General features: G+C 37.4%; 1 protein-coding gene across 1 annotated transcript in view; it reads right to left on the minus strand.

Moving 5' to 3' along the window:
• Positions 1-20193, minus strand: part of DNER (delta/notch like EGF repeat containing) — a 113598-nt gene that overhangs the window by 45401 nt on the left and 48004 nt on the right. The window contains exons 3-4 of the mRNA XM_071566641.1: positions 15224-15318; positions 12872-13038 (exon numbers count right to left, since the gene is read on the minus strand). Coding sequence (XP_071422742.1) covers positions 12872-13038; positions 15224-15318 — 262 coding nt within the window. The remainder of the gene's footprint in view (positions 1-12871; positions 13039-15223; positions 15319-20193) is intronic.

Raw genomic sequence — 20193 nt, forward strand, 5'->3', positions numbered from 1 at the left:
CAGGATTATTCTTTTCTTTAAAAATTAATAGAGAATTTAGGCAAAAAAATGGATTGTTCTAAAAAATTTAAATATCCTTAATTTTTAAAAGAATGTCAGTAAATAGATGCAAGAAATGTATGCCAATGTTTTTTTCTAAAATTTTCCACTTTAAATTCTAAAATCCATTTACAGCCTGAACCTCTAAGGAGCCTCAAAGATGCAGTCTAGTATCTTGCATTATAGGCTGGAAATAGCACAACATTTAGTCAAGCAGAAAAAAAATTAGTACAACAAAGTATTTATCATGAACAGGAATAAACAAGAGTTTCATGAAACATTCAGAATTTCAAGTGAAGTTTCCTTCAGAACAGCTGTGGATTACTTACATCCTGCATACAGAAGTGTCAAGCATGACTAATTCTACAGATTCCATAAAAAAATCATATGGAATACTTCCATTCTTTGTTCTTCATTTTTAGATTTCACTTTCTAAAATGCTGCTTTCTCTCAACAATTAGTTGTCTATGATCCCTAAACCCTAAATGATCCCTAAATCCTATAGGAGGAAAATCTCCTGTCCAACACAGACGTCATCAGCTTGAGCACAGCCTTTACAAGTTAGCTAAATATTCTAATGGATCAGATTTTAAAAAAAAATGTTTTGGGTATAGTTCCAAATGTCTAATGGTCTGTTTTGGCTAGTGAAGATTATTGTAATCTGGTGACCTCTTCAGAGCTGGCCAATTTATTCTGGCCTCAATACATACCCCATTTTTACCCATCTGTTCAAAGATGCAGCCAGAATTATTTTAACAACTGAATGCAATTGTCACTGGCAGTCCTGCAATTATACGTGAATGCTTGGACGAATGTGGTATTTAGAAAATGTCTTTGGGTTCACATTTGCTTGTCTGAAGCAGATTGTTACATATTCTTCAGGACAGTTCCCTAAAGAAATATTAAATCAACCTCCTTTGTACTTTGAATCTTGTTACTATTTTGGTATCAAAAGCCCTTCGGCAAACCACAGGAAAAAAATCATTATTCTCACTGGAACGCCACATATTTTCCTGTAATTTCTAATTATCTCACCTCATTTCCAAATACTAGAGAAATACAAACATGGATATTTACTTTCACTCTACAGGAGTCGCACACAACTTTCTGAGATCTCTAGGTTTTATGGCTAAAAGCAGCTTATCTGACCATCTAAATATAACTCTCTGCTTAGCTCAGGTCATAGCACTTCAATTAATTTCTTTCCCAATTCCCATAACAGCAACTGAACTAGAGTGAGTTTTCAGTTCTATTTTTAACTTCTAGGTAGGAGAATAATTTCAGAAGCATATTTACAGCTACCTTCATCTGAAGTCTGTAGAAAAACATTATAGCAGTTTATATCAAAAGGTAATTTTGTTCAGCTCAGCCTTGCTGGTTTTCTAAAGCCAGTTAAAACATAATGACATCAAAGCATTTTTAGCTGCAGAATTCAGGGTTAAGTTATTTACAGTAATGTTATGGAAACAATTCTAAAGTCTAATAAATCACAGCGTGATATGAGTAGTCATTTAGATTGCAGAGAGGCATTTTCAGGCTTTGTGCACGCACATCTGATAGTCAGAGAAATGCCTGCATGATTTCACTGGCAGGATGTGTGATAAAATACACTACAGCTCGTGCCTGCCTGGGAGATTCACCTACTCATGTCTAGGACCACAAAGTTTGTATGCTCCTGTTTCACTCACATCAAGGAAGTTAAGAATGGAAGTTAAAAAGGAATGAAGTCAAAACAAAAGATGGTAAGTGCCAGCATTATGTCCAGGTGCTTTCAGAAAGATCATACCATGCCATTCAGGTTACCACTACCTGAACATTGAGGGCAGACTTCCTAGACTACACAAACTGATTTGCTTCCTTACAGGCTGCATTTCTGAGCAATGCCTTCCTTCTAAGGTCAGCAAACTGGTCCATAGTGGACAGCCAAACTAAGGAAGACTGAAGCTAATAGACCACCAAGATAATTATCTTGTTGCATATAATGTTAATGAAAGGCATAACACTTCACTGCTAATAGTTAACCAACCCTTGGTCTGTACCCAAAGCTGTGCCACACACAAACACCTGCCTTTTGCTATTGGCTCAAATGTATTTCTCAACATACCACACAGAGAATATATGTATTCCAACAGATATTCACCTGTGGCCGAAATAATAGATTATAATTATAGTTCTCTACACTAAAGTTCCAGTTCACAAAAATATAGGTCTTTCAGTCTACCTAGAGGTTTCTTGGATGAGTGAGAATGACTGCCAAGGGGATTGGGCACTCACTCACAATGAAGAATCAGTCCTCAAGTCTTTAACTTATTTTTAGCCTGGTTTCCCAAGGAAATGAGACAGCACTGGGATGTCTATCAGTTTCCATCTGTTCTCTTTTTCTCTCTCAACACCTTCCCACACCACAAGCTTTTGGGGTCAGTAGCCAACTTCAACATCTTGCAAAGCAGTGAAGTTCTCAAAGACACCAAGTGCCTACAGCTTCCCTGCCCAGGATACAGCCCTGACACCAAGGGCATTGGTAAGACAAAAGGGGTAGGAAAACAAAAAAGGGCCCTGGAATAAGGTGGTGTAATTTCTCCACCCCATTCCCAGTGTACAACAGAGTCAAACATTCACTATTTGGAAAATGGGAAACTGGGATTTATTCAAACAGAATTAAAACAAGAAGTGTCAGTCCTTCAAGAGCAAAGCAGCAGCATTTGGTGTGCCTGCACCACACCTTCAGTTCATCTCATGCAGCACATACTGAAGCCACAATAGTTCCAGAGCAGATTTCAGCTTCGAGAAACATCTCTGCTGTCACCAGAGCATATCGAACCACAGCTTAAGAGCTTTAGTGGCCCAGGATAGAAGCCACAGGACAGTCCATCCACAGATGATGGAAAGTCATTGAATTAACCTAAAGTGTGAAAGGGCCAAGAGGAATGTTCTGTTTGACCATCTGTCTCACATGAGAGGAGAAAATGTTACCCAGCAAGCTGAACAGAGTGGCCAATATGCTCAACCTTTTCTTCTGTGGCCATTGAACTTTGCAGACATAAGAATATTTTAAAGAAAGGAAGACATGAAAGAAAGGGAACTCTATTTTGATTACAGTACTCATCAGAAAAAAAAAAAAGAAAGAAAAGAGAAAGGGACACCTGAATTCTAGTTCTTGCTCCTAAAATGGTTTATGTCCAAGTTTTATCCAAACATTATTTCATGTCCATAACACTCACACTGTCCATGCATCATATGATAGAGCTAACATTTAAGAGTATGAAAATTACAAAACAGGAGTCTAATCACCACCAAGCTTCAGTGTCCTTTTGGATCTTGGGATCAAGTAGTAAATTGATTTTAAGTATATAAACCAATTTCCCTCTCTTATGGCACTGCGTATCATAATCTCCAATAGTTACTCATCAAGCAAATCTAAGCAAGCTCAGTCCTTCACTTGTTCACAGAAATCATGTTCAATTCATTTTAGAGAAATAAAAAAGCATAACAAGATGTTCTCGTGATGTATTTGATTCTGAAAAAAATTACCTTTACAAGTTTAAGTAGCAAAGACCTGCTTTTGACTTATGAACAAACATTTACCAGCATTTCCATGGCCCTTATCCTCAGGATCATTAAGGCCCATCAATGCCCTCAGGACCCCGACACCAATACTGTTCACAGAATCTGAAGAATGGGTCAGGAATCCTTTCCAAGGCTGCTCAGGGTGATTATCACACATAAGCAGAAACAAGAAGCGAGGAACAGGTAATCAGTGCCATTCTCAATCTTTGATGCAGCACTTCAGTGCCATCAGCACCGCTCAGAACATCTGAGATCTCTCTCCAATGATGCTGCTAGGCAACACAGCATCTGGGGATACGAAAATACAGCTGCAATAACAGAATTGCTATTTTGTCCACAAATAGCACTATTTATAGGTGGTACAACTCTCCCAAATTCTATATAGATCAGCATGGTTACTGTGCTTTACCACAGAAGCCTTGGTTGGATATTACTTTTGGAAGTATATAAAGATTTTATGAATCAATTTAAGAACTGTTTCAAAGATTTAATTTTTCAAAAATTCACATGAAAGAGAAATTTAAAGAATTTTTTGTTGTTGTTGGCATTTTTTTCCTCTCCAAATTGATATCATAGTCACAATCAGGTTAAAAATAGATATGCTTTCTTTCTTTGCTACCAACACTGAAAACTCAGCCTGGGCACCTAAAATCAAGCATATGCTTTCTTCCCAGGCACAATCCCTTAAAGGTAAGTGTGTTGCTGGTCGAGTTACATTCTCAGTAACATAACTGCAATTCTACCCAGGCAGGCTGGCAATGACAGTGTCACATTGGTGGATCATAAAGCAAAATTTGGGTGGCAGAAAATTATTACCAAAACTTTGGGAAACAACAGCACATAGTTTTGCAGGACTGGTAGTTTAAATGTATTTATGAACTGAGCAAACAAGTTGAATCCACTTAGCATAAAAAAATCCTCAAACACACTTTCATTAAATTTCCTCTAGAACAAATAGCAATTTCTGAATTTCATTGTTACTTAAACAATTACCCAACTTAATAGCTTTACTGGACCAAAACCCCATGACAGAACTATGAAATAGTTAGCTAGCAAGAGTACATTTACAAAACCATTTGCATATTGCTTATTAAGGAGACGTGACAGTAGCTCAGAGAGTGACTTTCTGCAACAGCTTCAAGGACTCTGCTCACAGTCCAAAATAATGGTGAAAGCACAGTGAAGGATGACAAGGCTAATCTTCTAAAAGATTTCCTGTATCACAATTTCCCATTATGTGCTTATTTGTCAGCATTTCAACAATGCTGCCAACTGTCAGTGAACTATTTTGGGCATAAATGTAGACCACCAGAGTCTGTGATACCACACTTCCCAAAAGCAGGTAAGTGTGGTGGGATCAGATGATGTGCCTGGGACTGCAGCAAGGGGAGCTGTGGAAGATGGGATGGGAAGGGTGGCTGGGAGGTACCTACAGTGACTGAGGGATCACTTAGATATATCTATAGTGACCTCAGCTTAGAGGCTTTATGAGGGGCTATCCTACTTTTCAATACACATTGCAGTATCTTACACTACTAGCTGAACATCTCAAAGCATTTTACAAGTATTATTAAAATGTGCCCCTCATTGTCCTCACATTGGGACATTGCATAACGCATCAATTACGTACTGGCATCTTTATTTCACAGATCAGGCTAAGCAGACTGTCCAAGATCTCACGGTGCAAACAACCATGTGATCAGCTGAACACAAATATCTTGACTGTGAATTGGTCACAAAAGTCATACTTGAAGAAAGAGAAATCTTAAAATTAAATAAACAAACAAAAGGTGTTTCACCAAGCATTAGAAATGTGAGCAGATGAACCTCCAAAGACAGGCTAGAAAAATAATTTCCCACTGTCACTTGCTAGAAGTAGCGATGAATAAAAGTTAATTTTGATATTTTACCAATTAAAGATTACTCTAAGGAGTAAAAATTATTTACATGCTGGCTTTAAAGATAATACAATGTAAAAAGTCTAATGTTCAGATCTACTTACTTGTTTGATGAGGTACATGCAAAGTGATCACAAAGGACAGGATATTTATTTTATCACATTTATGAAGAAACCATTCCTTAAAGCCCTTTCTTATATAAGCCAACAGCATTCTTCAGAATGGTTCGGATTTCAACTGAACGCTTCATTTTTTGCCTTACAAGGCCATCTTTTAAAAAAATCATTGAAATTAGCACATCACTGCACCTTTTTGCTGTTGCACTTCCACTGCTGCTATTGTTTACCAAAAGGCCATTTTCTGCAAGGTTAGCTCTTGTGCCCAGAACCCCAGGGAATAGTCAGCTGAGGAGGATGCTCAGCACTGCAGACACAGGGCCCTTCCAGGCAAATCACACACTGAATATGAGAGCCCCCTGAGCTGGAGCAGCGGCCCCACAGTGCCCACCAGCGAGGCTGCTCACAGACCTCCTGCTCGGCGGCCAAGCACACACGGCCCCAACACTCCAACCATGGGCAGGGAGGTTTAATTCAGTCCAGACTGAAAGAAGGTTAAGTCCAATGCCTGCACATATGCCATGGGCTGGGAGCTCACACAGATGCTCTGCTGACACTTGTTAAAGCCAGAGTACTTCATTACGTGGCTTTCACTGAACTCAGTTCACACATCTTCTATTATGAAGTAAATTTGTCCTATTTAATTTTTTGTTTAAGTGAAAACAATTTCAAGACACAGCAAACTGCTTTCTTTTGATGGAAATGTGTGCATGTTTAAAGGTGTGTAACACCACAAAATGCAACATCCCAAAGCCCCAGTTACAACTTGCCTCCTAAACCAAAATTCTACATCCAGACAAAAAGAACTAGAAAAGACTGACTTGTTTCAAAATACCTCCCTAGATTATTTCTTTTTCACCTAGGATTTTTACTGTTTCATTTTGCCTATTCACTGTAGCTGCAGTCATACTAGTGGTGACCACTTGCTAATGCATGATGAGGTCTTGCAAGGAGGTTCAATAAATAACCAAAGAGCATCAAAAGAGTAAATAAGTTCCCAGAACAGAGATAGGAAAGAAAACAGCTAGTTGTATTGATCTAAAAAGCTGGGCATCTTGGATAAAACCAGCTTATATGCCTGGCCTACATCAATTTTTGTTTGCTGTGATGAAAATAAGCATTATAATTTAAAGATTGCACTGGAGGATTTACTTTCTATTCAGATAAAATATTAATTCATATAAATGTTAAATCTTCTACCTTATTATCTGCAAGGTCTTATCTGAGAAATAGAAATTTTGCTTATAAACTTCTTCCTCTGATTTTATAAGCAGATAATAAGCTAAAAAGCTAATGTAGCAATATCTCATGAAAGCTGTTTTTGAAGCAGCATCATGGAAGTGCTAAATAAAGCACACAGTCAAAAAGCAAGTCATTTCAAGTTATGTGCAAGCGCTTTTTTTTTACATTTAGATATACAAACTTTTTAACGTATTACCTATGGGAAAATGAAGGCAAAATAATACACCAAACTGTTTATTTTACTGTTTTTCTGAAAGAGCTCCCATCATTGCCGCCTCAGTAGTGGGAACACCAAGGCAGAAAAGAAATTTTTCCAACATTTTATCATGAAAGCTGATGAGAAGCAGGTTTTTTTCAACAGAAATAATATGCTAAAAGCCATGATAGAGACTTGAAAACATAATTTCATTTTTTAATGTTATTAGGAAAAAGAAAGGAAATAGGTTGCTTGCACACAGCACTGCCAGCTTCACTCTACATTACACCCAAACCCCCCAAAAAAACACTTCTTAGAACTAAGTAATAATCATGCAATATGGAATTTTGTACTGGTATGGGAGGGAAAATGGCAAGAAACTGTGCCAGGGAAGTTTAGGTTAGATATTAGGAAAAGGTTCTTTCCCCAGAGGGAGGTTGGGCACTGAACAGGCTCCCAGGGCAGAGTCCACAGCACCAAACCTGTCAGACCTCGGGAAGCATTTGGGTGACACTCTCAGGCACAGGGTGTGACTCTTGGGGATGGTCCCCTGCAGGGCCAGGAGCTGGACTTTGATAATTGATCCTGATGCATCCCTTACAACTCAGAATATTCTATAATTCCATGAATTGTTCCTCAATCTTCCTATTCTTTGGAGGGGTTGGGGAAGCTGTGGTGGTTTGTTTACAAGCTGTTAAGTGGACCGTTAAATATACCCTGCTATCAGTACAGCCACACCGGTGTACCTGTACCGTGTTCCAACCAGACTGGAACCTGTGTGAAATTGGAACTGACTGACTGACTGCAAGTCTCTCAGCCACAGGTGTACTTTTTGATACACCTGAAGTGCAGAACTGTTGCATTAGTGAACAGGTATTAATTTAGTGCCAGGGTAAATTAACTGACTTGCAAAAGAAAGAGATGGTCTTCAAGCACTGTAAAACTTCTAAAATGCTAGTACAAAGAAAAGTACTTTAATGCTTTTACTATATGTTGGGTTTGGTTTTTTCAGTATATTGATACCAGCCTGTGTTCTCAAAATTAATGTTTCAGTTTTCAATCAGAGTATGACTGCATGCCTGGATTAAAGAAATGCATGCAAAAAATCATACAGCATTTATGAGAGAATTGCCACACAGGCTGAAAATGTCCTTTAAAGGCCTTCAGCAAGGCCATTTTTGTTCTTTAAAGAAAAATGTTAGTGCACTGTTTTTCTCAAAAGAGCTATTATTTCATCAGTTTGGTCAATCTTATGCACTTTCAAGAAGCTTGTATAGAAAAATATATACATGTACCAAAATCCAGTATATTATTCCCTGAAAGCAGAAAGTGCACAATGCAGAGTGGATTACATTCCCCCCAGAACACGCACAAGCAGCACTTTCAGCTCACCACAGAGACCCCAAGCTGTAAGCCATTAGCATTCATGAGAACTTCAGCCTGAAACGCTCCTGCACAAACTGACAGTGCATCAGGGAACCCTTATCTCATTTTTTCAGATTTGTAAAATGTATTTCATCTGATTTCAATTTTTCAGGTTATTGCAATGAAGAATAGGTGTGTGACTCTAACAAGGCACAGCTTTGCAGCTAACTCATTTTGAGATGTTCTAGTACCATTATTGCTTCAATATATGAAGATCCTCAACTAAAACGAACACTGATGAGGCATTTTATAAATACAATAAATAGTTTATCCAGGAATCACTCATTAACTTTAAAGAACACGGGGACAAATAGTATGAATCTATAACTCCATTGATGTAAAAGGCAGACAGACTTTCCATGAATTAATGTTTTAAATGTTGAACCCGTAATTGCCATCTCTTGTCTAAAGATATTATTAATTCCCTCCTGCTTCACTTTCTAACCATCTCTTTGGCAAATCATGATACCCATGCATAGCAGTCCACAGAAGAGATACTCTGCTGTACAGATATTAAAAATATTTCCTATTCAGAAATAGCCTCAATTAAATACTCTTTTTTTTTTTTTTAGGTCCTGGATTTGGGCACAAAACTTTTAAATTCTCTTGGCATCATATGAAACAGTTCTGTTGCAAACCCTGAGCAGGGATGAAGTTCACCTGGTTGGTACCACAGACCAACCAGGCAGTGATTGCCTTTGTCCAGCAGTAACGTGGCATTAAAAGCCACCTTGAGATATGTCATGTGCTTCATCCTACTCCTAATCCACTTAAACTACTGAGTGAGTCAATACTTTCAGGGGCTTTTTCACTTTAAAATGTGAACCATATTGTTCTTTTTATCCCATTGGCTAATGAGCACCCTTTCTAAAAAAATATAATGAACCATTTTAAAAGACTGACACGTGTAGTATCAAAGTTTACAAAGAAATTCTAAAAATACTCTGAGCAAAGCATGGAAGGTGTTAGAGAAGGTAAAAGCCAGTCTTCATGTCAGTACTCTCTGCCATCTCCCAGGGCTTATTTTACCGAGCAAACACTGTACATTAACAACATCACCATGCTGCATAATCACAGCACTGCAATTCTTGTCCTGCACTGCAAGGGACTGTTTGCAGATGCAGCAGCCATTTTATAACCCCTCACAGAGCACAGAGTGCCCTTTTCCCTCAGTGTGTTCCCCTCTCCCTCATTCTCACGCAGGGCAGGTCCTGTCTGGGCTGAGCGGTGCTGAAGTGCCTATTTTTAGATGTCAGCACAGCTTTCTCCCCAACTCCAGACATCGTGCCCCAAACCACGTGATCAGCACATCAGCACATTGCTGCTGACTTCTGAGGCTTTGCAATCTTGTCTAAACAACTTGAAACTTGTGTCACCACGAGGTACCACAAAGCAAATAGTATTTCCCTAAATGTTTTATCTTTGACGTAAATAACTTATTTGGAAAGATGTGCAAGAGGTAATTAAAGTACCTTTTTGATAAAAATACTTGGAGGCAACACAGTGAGAAATGACTCAAAAATGACTCAAATAAGATGTAGATCAAAAAGGCAGATACACCCTCAAAAAACAAATCAAATAAAAAACACCACCAATCAGATCTTCCCCATTTTACTTTTGCAGTTCTAATTAGAAAATTTTTAAACAATAAAAAAATGCCATTGTACAGAATTCACCAATTAAGAGAAGAAAACTTTAAAATCTCACTTGAAAAAACTGAGAAAGAGCGGGAGAAGGGGGGAAAAATTATATAAAGTAAATATATGGACTGTCATGGTCCATACTTTGTGACTCTGTGTTCACTGCCTCCTACAGCATCTTGTGGCCTCCTATTGTTCCAGCTTAAATAGCATGAAATAAAGTACATGCTTCATTATTGCTTTTTTATACATAACAACCCAGTTTAATTCATTGTACCTTAGAACAAACTTGCCATGTATATCAAGAAACATATGGAAAGTTGTCTGTAAGAAAAAACATACTCATGTGATCTTATTGAAAACTAAATGACTGAAATCTAAAAACTTGTGAGGCATGTCAGACTCACAGACCGCTCCCATACATCTGGATCAAATCTGAAGATTTAATTATTTTACTGTAAGCGTTGGCAGAATTATGGGTTTCAGTTGAGTTAGGATAACATTCAGCATTTTTCATAACAAGTAACTGAGTTACTTTTTAAGTTTTATACCCAAGACACTTTACTGGACAAAAACTGGTGACAGAAAGCAAAGAGAATATTTCCATAAAATTGGGAAGGAAATTCAGAGGCAATTCTGTTTTCTCTTTCTTAAACTAACAAATTCATGTTTCAGTTTCTCCATTGCTTTAACATTTCACCTTTTTTGCTCAAGCATTTTTATAAAGAAAATAATTCTGGGAAAAGCTATAACTAAATTAAGGCCACATAAAATAATTTACTCCAGAAAAGAGTTGAATTCTGTCATTACCTGATTTTCTGATAGTATAAAGTTGCACCACCTCAAGACTGAAAGATATGCAGAAGGAATGTTTCATATTCATTTTCTCTCAAAAGCACTACAGCTAATCCAACCATTTGCTAAAATAAATAGGATTTATAAAAATTCAAATGCACTTTAACCTCATTCATCTTGACTAAGCACTCAGACACTCTTACTCACGAACATCTCATTGTACTCCTGGAGCCTCCCTGCTGGTTCATGCAAACACATTTATGATTCATGTTCTTTACATAAATCAAATTCACTGCAGCAAGTGGGAAATTCTACAAAGAATTTCACTATCAGGAAATTAAAAAGAAAGACCAAAGAAAATATCAAAACCCACATGGAACTAAAGTAAGAGGTCTCAGAAAACTTGCACTGCACGAAATAAGCTATTTTTTTGACCTAGACCCCATTTTATATTCAACAAGGGAAAGGTACATTTTGGTGAAAATGTTATTGTGTGTGTTACCCAGCACACAATAAAAAATACAAAGTAAGAATCCCAGTGACAGAAAGGCAGCTACAGAGACAAGAAGAACAAGACAAACTATGAAAGAGTAACAGCACATACCTTTTAGTTAAATAAATTAATGGGCTCCACTGTAGGGTGTGCACAGCCCAGTGGAGCCTTCACACAGCAACTCAGGCCTCTCTTTGAGAGCTGATAAACAAGATGTGCCTTCAGGCACTTTCACGAGTGTGTAAAAGCTACAAATTATCCTGTCTGCAGGATGCTTTTAATGTACATTAACTTCCTCAAGGCAAGTGCAAAAATTTATTCCACAGGAACCTACATAAGCGTAGCTTTATATCTGATAAATTAAATGCAAAACTAGATTAAAAGAAAAAGAAAAAAGGCTTAAAACTAAGTATCTTGGAATAATAATAAAAAAACTAAACTGGAAACTCATTTGAAGAAAATAAATATCACTGAAAGAAATCACTGCTGACAAGAATTAAATTATTATACTAAGAACCTTCTAGCAGTATCTTTGCTAAGTGATAGCTCAAAAAGGAGAGAACAAGGCACTGTCCCTGCATTTGGAGTTTCTGTACTAGCCACACATTTGGAATTTGTCCCAAAGTTCCTATATCAGAGTGCTTTTAATTTCAAATTTATGAGCATGATAAGCCCTTGAACAACAGTTGTGGCAGCTTATAGTTCATTATAAGATATACAGCATTTCAAGCAGATAATAACAAATGCTTTTATTACAATAACTTTGGTTTCATGTCACTGGTATAATAAAACATCTGCCCAGAAATCTCAATTTAATTAAGTCTATTGCATCTATGCACAAATATTGCATTAAATCAGTATTATTTCCTATACACTTAAAAATAACATAGCCCATTTTCATTACAACTCCTTACACAAAGATGCTTAACATTTGATTGCCCAATGAAACAAATAGTATATTTCCAATGTTTCATATTCACAGAGGCAAAACTAGAAAATAAAAAAGTAATGCAAATAAACACTGTTAAAATATAACAGGAAATCTGATCTTCTAATATAGTTTTTCAATTTAACTGTGTACAGACTTAAGCTTCCCCACCAAGTATCCCATGACACAATACCTGACAAAGGAACACCTCAAGCATTCAGTTACATACTGTAGCATTCACCTAAAGCTTTACAGTCATTAAAACAGAACATATAAATATCTTACAGCATCTAAAGGGATCAGGCAAAAGTGACCATCTAGATTTTAAACTGAATGGTGCCACCTGTGTAAGAATTTATGTTAACTCTTCCCTGGTTTGAATGAACCAATGTCTAAAACGTGATCTCAATGCCACATGTGGATCTTTCAGCATCACCTACAGTAAAGGAATTGCTCTTTTGTTCCTCTAATGCTGGGTAAGCCATGGGCTGTCACTGAGAGGTGATGGACAGAAGGTCAGCATGTTACTCACCAATAAAGTAGTTGTTCCCCAATGCAAGCATTTCCTCAGAGAGAACAAGTCCACCCAGCGCCTGGAGCAGAGTGACACTTCTGCCATCGATGAGGGAACACTGTTTAAACCCAGTGCTTGTGACCTTCCACAGCAGAATGAGAGAAGCAGTAGCATCTTGCCTTATTCTAAGGAAAGAAATAATGAGAATATTGACACCAGGGGAAATTTGTGTTATTAGGAAATACATCACTATAGAACAAAAGCTTATCAACAAAGTAGGAAAACTTAAATCTACAAGTATGGAATCAGGAAAAGCCCTGCAGATTTTTAGCATGTTCACAAAATTAAAAAATGCTTCAATTGTACGATTTGCATAATAGTATATGTAATAGCAGATTAAATCATGCAGAGTCCCAATTTCTAATACTTGAAGGTCACCATCTTTATGCCTAAGAAGAGTTTTACGCAAGTATCACACAATAGTGAAGGATCCTTATTGAGCCTTTGTATTTATGACTGTTGGAGCAGCACCTCCGTTGTTCAATGCCATCATTTCCTGCAGCTCAGGTACATCCAGGCCTCGTGTTCACTGATGAGCATTCGACGTTCGCTCCACACCCAGAGACAGATCCTTGTGGAAACTCCTGTTTGTCTGACATACCAGTCTGAAGACACAGGACAGTTCCTTCTTTTAAATCAAAGGAGTCATGGAATGCTCCCAAGGTCACTGAGTCCATGGTGCCTTCCTGCACATTGACAGATTGGGTGTGGGGTTTCCCAGTGCATGTACACTGTTGGCTCCATTAGGGAGCACTACTGTGCCAATGTTTCTGCCCTCTCAGGATGTATTTTTGCCTATTCACCTCCATAAAGAAACAAAAACCTGTCAGGTTTCCAGCAATTTCCCAAATATTTGCATTAATTTCCTCTGAAGGAATGAGTTTGAACAATCCTCCAAAAATCCAAACAAAACTATATCCAACTGCTAAAGACTGATAATGCTCTCTTGGGTCCTCTTTAAGAACAAGTCCATTGTTGAATATCTCACTTCTAGAACAGGATAGCAACTGGTTTCACAGCTTGGGTCACACCTGATGATCAAAACAAAACATACTTACTAAAGTGAAATTATTTTCCTGTCATAGGTAGCCATTGAACAAGATGTGTTACTTGGGCCCTTAACATGGGAAATAAAATGAAATAAAGACATACCTTGACCTGCCCTGATCTACCTAGATATAAAACACTACTAAATATATACAGTGTAAAAAAATTATCAAAAATGACTGTGTACTCTGCAACCTCCTTTAAAATGGGATGCCTCCATCAAGGGTCTTAAATAGAGCTTTAGAATGCACAAATGCCAGCTTTTTCCTGATTCCAAGAAAAGACACTTGTTTGCTTTCAGATCCCAGCCAGGCAGAGCATCCACACTCCCAGACCTCCCTGACTTGGGCTTGAGGCTCATGAATGAGCACAATTCAAAGTGCCGTGGGAAGGGCAGGACAGCCCCCAGGTTTAACAGTTACTGCTCCAAACTGTCTGCAGCTTGTCTGCTTGCAGCAGTTTGTTTTTTCCTGTGAGCATGGCCTTTCTTAACAGAAACCTGGGATTCTGAAAGATAAGATGACAGTATGAGAAAAGTAGGTTATTTTGGGAAAATCTAAGCCTAAAATTGCAGTAAAGCTGTGAGCCAGAGAACTACGTTGGCAGATTTTTATTTAAAATAAAATTTCCAGTAAGAAAGTGCCTCATCCCAGCTGACAGAATCAGATCTTTCTAGGAAGTCAGGTTCTGTTAATTAAAAGTAACAAAGCGAGTATGTGATGGAAAGAGCAAGAGTTTGAAAAGCAAGTTACTGAATAAATTCAAATTTTTGAGAAACGTGGTTTGTAGGACATACACAAAGATTTCACAGCTGATGATGACAGCCAAAGCAGTAACCCAGAAATCAAAAACAAATGCACAAAATACATGCATTTATATAGTCAACAGTAACACTTTGTACCAGTAAATGCATCTCGAGATTAAAGGGGGTACAAAAGTGTTCCCTGCATGAAGTAGAAAGGAAATGTCATATCTTCTCCAAACTGACATCTTCAACATGTCTGCCCTAATTTCTGTTGCATTATGACAGCCCAGAGACAGCTTACACACTTACATCTCCTAAAACATTAAATATGTGGGGGAAATGATGCCAGCACAGAGCTGTCGTGGCACTGCTTGGTGCCTGGAGTCTGCCTGCAGTTCTCTCATAGCCTTTTAGCCATCTGACAAACCTGCCTGTCTCAAAAACTGCTGTCCAAACTATCCAGTCAAATGAGAATAAAAGCACTTGTGTGTTTCATCACATATAAGGAATATTCTTACTTTATTGATGTATTCTGTGGAACTTCAAAGGAGATGAGCCGGCCTCCAGCAGAGGTGTTGGAACTGGCATTTCCACAAGCCACATCTGGGGTTATCTGGAAACAAAAATAGCCCTATTTAACACCAAGGGAGATGATCTGACCAAAGAAAACTTTTAAAATTTTTTTTACAGACGACACTAATAGTCCAGCAGTCATCATTAAAAGTCTTCAGGAAGGACCAAAACATTCACCAAAACCTTTGTGCTGCCAACAAATATTCTGAAAATTTGCATAACCATCCTTTTAGGGGCTTTGTAACAAAAAAATCCTGCATATAAGTCTGAACTTCTAAAGGCATCTTCTTTTAAAAGCAAACATGTTTAGAATAAGATGAATAGGCTTCTGGTTTTAAAATAATAAATAGCTCTAACACTTGCCACATCAAAGAAATATTGAATCATTGATTTACGCAGTCTTGGAGGATTTATAATGGCAAATACATTGTCTTTCTACTACACTGAAGTGGTTTTTTCCTTTAAAAACACTCTTCCACTTGCCCTTTACTATTCTTTCCAAGCAAAAGTTGCTTAGACAAACAGTGCTTTCAGATGGAAAAAAATGATGGTCCCAGTCGAGAGTGAAAGGATGTGTTTGCCAAACCTAGTGATGCCCATCAGGCATGGAAATCAGTTACTGCATTAATTGGATCAAGACACCATAAAAGATGTCACACAACACAGAGGAATCACAGACAGACTCCTTAATTATTCAGACCTTCAAAAGTAGTAATTTCCTAAAGGCAGCTTGAAAGTCATTAATGTTTCCAAGGGTATATTTATTTCAAATAAGTAATATTTTATGTGACATAATTGAGTCTTTCTATCACTTAAATTAACATCATCAGTAGTTTTAAATAACTAGTTTTCATGTATCTTCATCAGCTTGTCTATGAAATATCACACTGTAAAAAAATCCCAAACAAGCCAGTTTAAGCTTCAAATTTCTAGGCAAGTTTGCCACGTTACTTTGTCAGTCATCAAGGGGGTGTGTGCAAGCTTTTGACATCAACCTTACTGAAAAGGCGAAAATGCAACCTGACACCCTCCCATTAATTATTTTGACATCAAATAAAAAGCCAGAATCCAAACAGTAAGCTTAAATAAAATTGAAATTCCTATTCTAAACTGTACTATTAAACACATGTAAAAACAGGAACAACAGAAGTCCAGAATAGGATGTAAGTAAAAATTTTTGTGGAGACTCAGAGCTCATTTTGACTCAGGCAAGACAAACAGTATGGACATTTCCCAAAGTGAATGATTTTCTGACGTGTAGATTACATAACTCAGTGTAGAATTCCCTGGTACATACAACATGAATACAGGCAGTTTATGAAAATAAAATGAGGTGCAATTTTATTGTAATTATTCACATGAATTTGGAAAAAAAATAATATATCCATTACAATTTTTAAATCTCAGAAGTCCAAATTATGGAGCTAAGTTTCAAAGCACAAAGTTAGTTTGGCTAACACCCTTCCTGTGCCAACAGGAAAATTGCCACCACTTAAACTTCCATTTTCTTTGAGAATCTATATTTCTATTAGAACAAAGGGAAAAAAGAAATCAACATCTCTATCCTCACACAGTCTTACATTACATCTAAAAATGCACTCACTTTTACAGCATTTTTGTAGTTTTACAATTTCTTGCCTCTGTTACCTTGGAACACAAGTGGGAAAACTGGAATTTATGTATTTCATTTAACTTACTGTTTAATATTAGAAGTTTGTCAAGTAAAGAGTATTGATCTCTTTGAAATTAAAAAAAAAAGCCAACATAAAAATACAGAAGCAAGAACTGAACAAAGTGGCTGCAAAACAAGAGCTGAGATATGACCTTGAGAAAATGGAAAGAGAAACAAGAAAACCAAACAAACAAACAAAAAACTTTAGCTTTCAAACACATCAGAATTTAGGATCATTCAGCAGGAAAAGCACACACAAGAAATACTCTAATGATAATCAGAAGAGTGAAAGGCAAAATGCACAGTTTTGACTCTTCTGTTAAAAGATCTGTAACGTTTGATGTCTTTATCTGGTACTCCATTTGTAATTGGCCCTGACTTCAAGCTCTAAGAATCTGATAAAACAATCATATAAACCAGTAGGACACTAAATCCAGGATTTTACAACAGCTGAAATTCTATTTTTTTAATATATTAAAAACCCTTATACTTGGATCAGACAAAAAAAAATGCAAGAAGAAGCAGAAGCTCTCAAAAGGAACAAAAAATGGTCCCAGCAGTGTTCTATTTCAGGCAAATACTATGGAGACAAAAATGATAGCTCTGATACCTGAATTAAGAAACAAATTGCACAGTTTTTCAACAGCTGTGAGAAATTTGTATAAAGATTTTTAAGGATGTCTTTCTCATGTCCTAACAGAGCTCCCTGCAAAGCTGAACAACTGAAGAATGAGGCCAAAAACAACAAATACATCGCAATCATAAAGGACACTCAGAAGATTAAACAAATCTGTAATTCTCACTCCCAAAAATAAAAATAAATATAAAAAAAATATTATGTGGAACTGCAATGATATCAATCTCTTTTAGAATCCCCTGAAGTACTCAATAGTACAGAACCTTTAAGACAGGAAGGAAAGTCCTTGGGGAACAGACTTATGTCTGTAACACAAATGTAGCTACTTTAAAAATAGTCACCAAAGAAAACAAAATCTTCCAGAGCCTGAGGAATGTTTAGGAGCTGATTACAAAAACAAGCTCCTGTATTCAACAGAGAATACATTCAAGAGCTGTTCCTGAATACCTTACTTAGAGTTTAAAGTTATTATCAAATTGTTGATAGTAAATACAGAATTCCTCTTTACATACATGTTTCATAAATTTGCATCTAAGTAATTTTCTTGGGTGTTAAAAGATAACATAATATATAAAAATTTCGTATCTGCTTCAAACGTTTTAAGGATTTACATCGGTAAAGAGCAGCATCATTCAGGAAAGCAAGAGTGAAATGTTGAGAAGGGAATTGCTCCAATTTCTACCTGGACCTTGAAAAGACAGCAGGGACTGGCTACATTTCCTTACAGGCCACAGCAATAGCACAGATGAGATTGCAAAGAAAATCACATGTGCTACCTAGAAAGGGAGCCACAGACTATTCTTCCATGTTACAAACTTTCTGAAGAAATTTAATAGTGTGAATTGTACGCCTACTCTCCTGCCTTACACAAACCAGAATAATGAGATATACATTTAACTCAACAGGTGCTGAAATACCTATATAAATCCCAAGGCAATATTTTTACATGAGTGAGTGCCTTTATTACACTGATAAGTGCACTAGACTTTAATTCAATGAGGCTAAGAAGAGTAGCATATACAGACACTAAGTCTACATTTATGCAGCCTCAGTACTGAAATTAGTTCTTTGAAGAAAGGTATTGTATATGAAATTTTATAGTATGCTTCCTGAAAAGCTGAGCAGACATTTGTACTTCTACAAGGCTTATCAGCCTGGGCAGACTAATCCTGAAGGATGCAAAATACAGGCATTCTGCTACCACAGCACCTGTGCATTTCCTCTGTACCTCCACCCCTGAGTTCACAGAATTGCAGGAGGCTTTTCCTTCTTGCAAAACATGCCACACTTCCCTCAAATTTGAAAGTGGTCTGTAAGTGGAATGACTAAATTCATATGAGCCTTAGAAATTCCTCACTCCCCTATTAACTAGATACTAATGAATAGTTCTGAAATTTAACAGTTGCTTTTAAACACCGGAAGAGGTTGGTCAAGTATCTCGTGGACTCTCCATCCTTTGAGTTATTCAAGACTCAGCTGAACACAGTTCTGAGCAACCTGCTCTGGCTGACCCTGCTTTGAGGAAGGCGTTTGGATGAGAATGTCCAGAGGTCCTTCCAACCTCACCTACTCTGTGATGCTGTGTGGGAAAATTCACCCCATGAGCCAGGTGCCCATCAGGTCTTTGCTGTACATTGCCACTGTAGCTCCAGTGACACCGTGGCTTTCACTAAACCCCACTCCAGTGCACAGTGAGAGTGTTTCCTTTTGGAAATGTTACCAAGGGATACCCAAGGAACTAAGTGTGCATGTGTGTGCACACTCACACACACAGACACATTTTCAGTTGAAACTTTCCTCCTGTGCTAGCTGAGAAGGTTCTCTTTGATTAATCTCTCATCCTTCCATCTCAAAAGGCTGTTCTCCTGTTTTTGCCTCCCAATTGGGCAACAGAGACATTTGCATGGTCTCGCAGCCAGAGCAAAGTGGGGCAAATTAGCCTGGAAATAAACAGAATACATGAATGCACACATCATTCTTGAACTAAAGAGATGGACACAAACTCTTCTTACAGTAAAAAAAAAAAGAAAAAAACAATGATTAAAACTTTAAACATATTAGAAACGACATCATGTTAATTGAAGGAGTTCTTTGAGGAAAACAAGGCTGCAATCTGGAGCGGTGCCCCACAAAAACTGATGTGGGCATTAAGGAGGATAATCTTTCAGCTCTTCAGAGGGACAGAAGCTGTCACGCTAAAAGCATTATGAGGAATGGTCTTGTAAATGCTAGTTCTTTCAAATCTTCTTCCAAGGGATTTCATATTAACTTTCAATTCAATAAAGCAAGTTTCATAACGTGTACTTTTGGCTTTTCTGAACATGTAACTACTTTTCTATCAGGATAGAGCCTGCAGGATTTATTCTCTTTCAATCCTCTAACTGAGACAAGAAGTATCCCTTATTTTTTAAGAAACATAACATGTTTGGCAGTCTTCCTTATGCAAGGGAAAAATAATATATGAAAGAAATAAAACAGCTTAGATCCTGACTATAGATCTTGAAAATAATTTAAAAGTGAAAAGAGAAGTAGGAAAATAAAGGGCAATATAAAAGAACCATAAGAGGGGGATGTATTACTATCTCCTGGAAATCAAGATGCCAAGC

Source organism: Pithys albifrons, chromosome 11 (assembly GCF_047495875.1).
Source record: "Pithys albifrons albifrons isolate INPA30051 chromosome 11, PitAlb_v1, whole genome shotgun sequence".
NCBI lineage: Eukaryota > Metazoa > Chordata > Aves > Passeriformes > Thamnophilidae > Pithys > Pithys albifrons.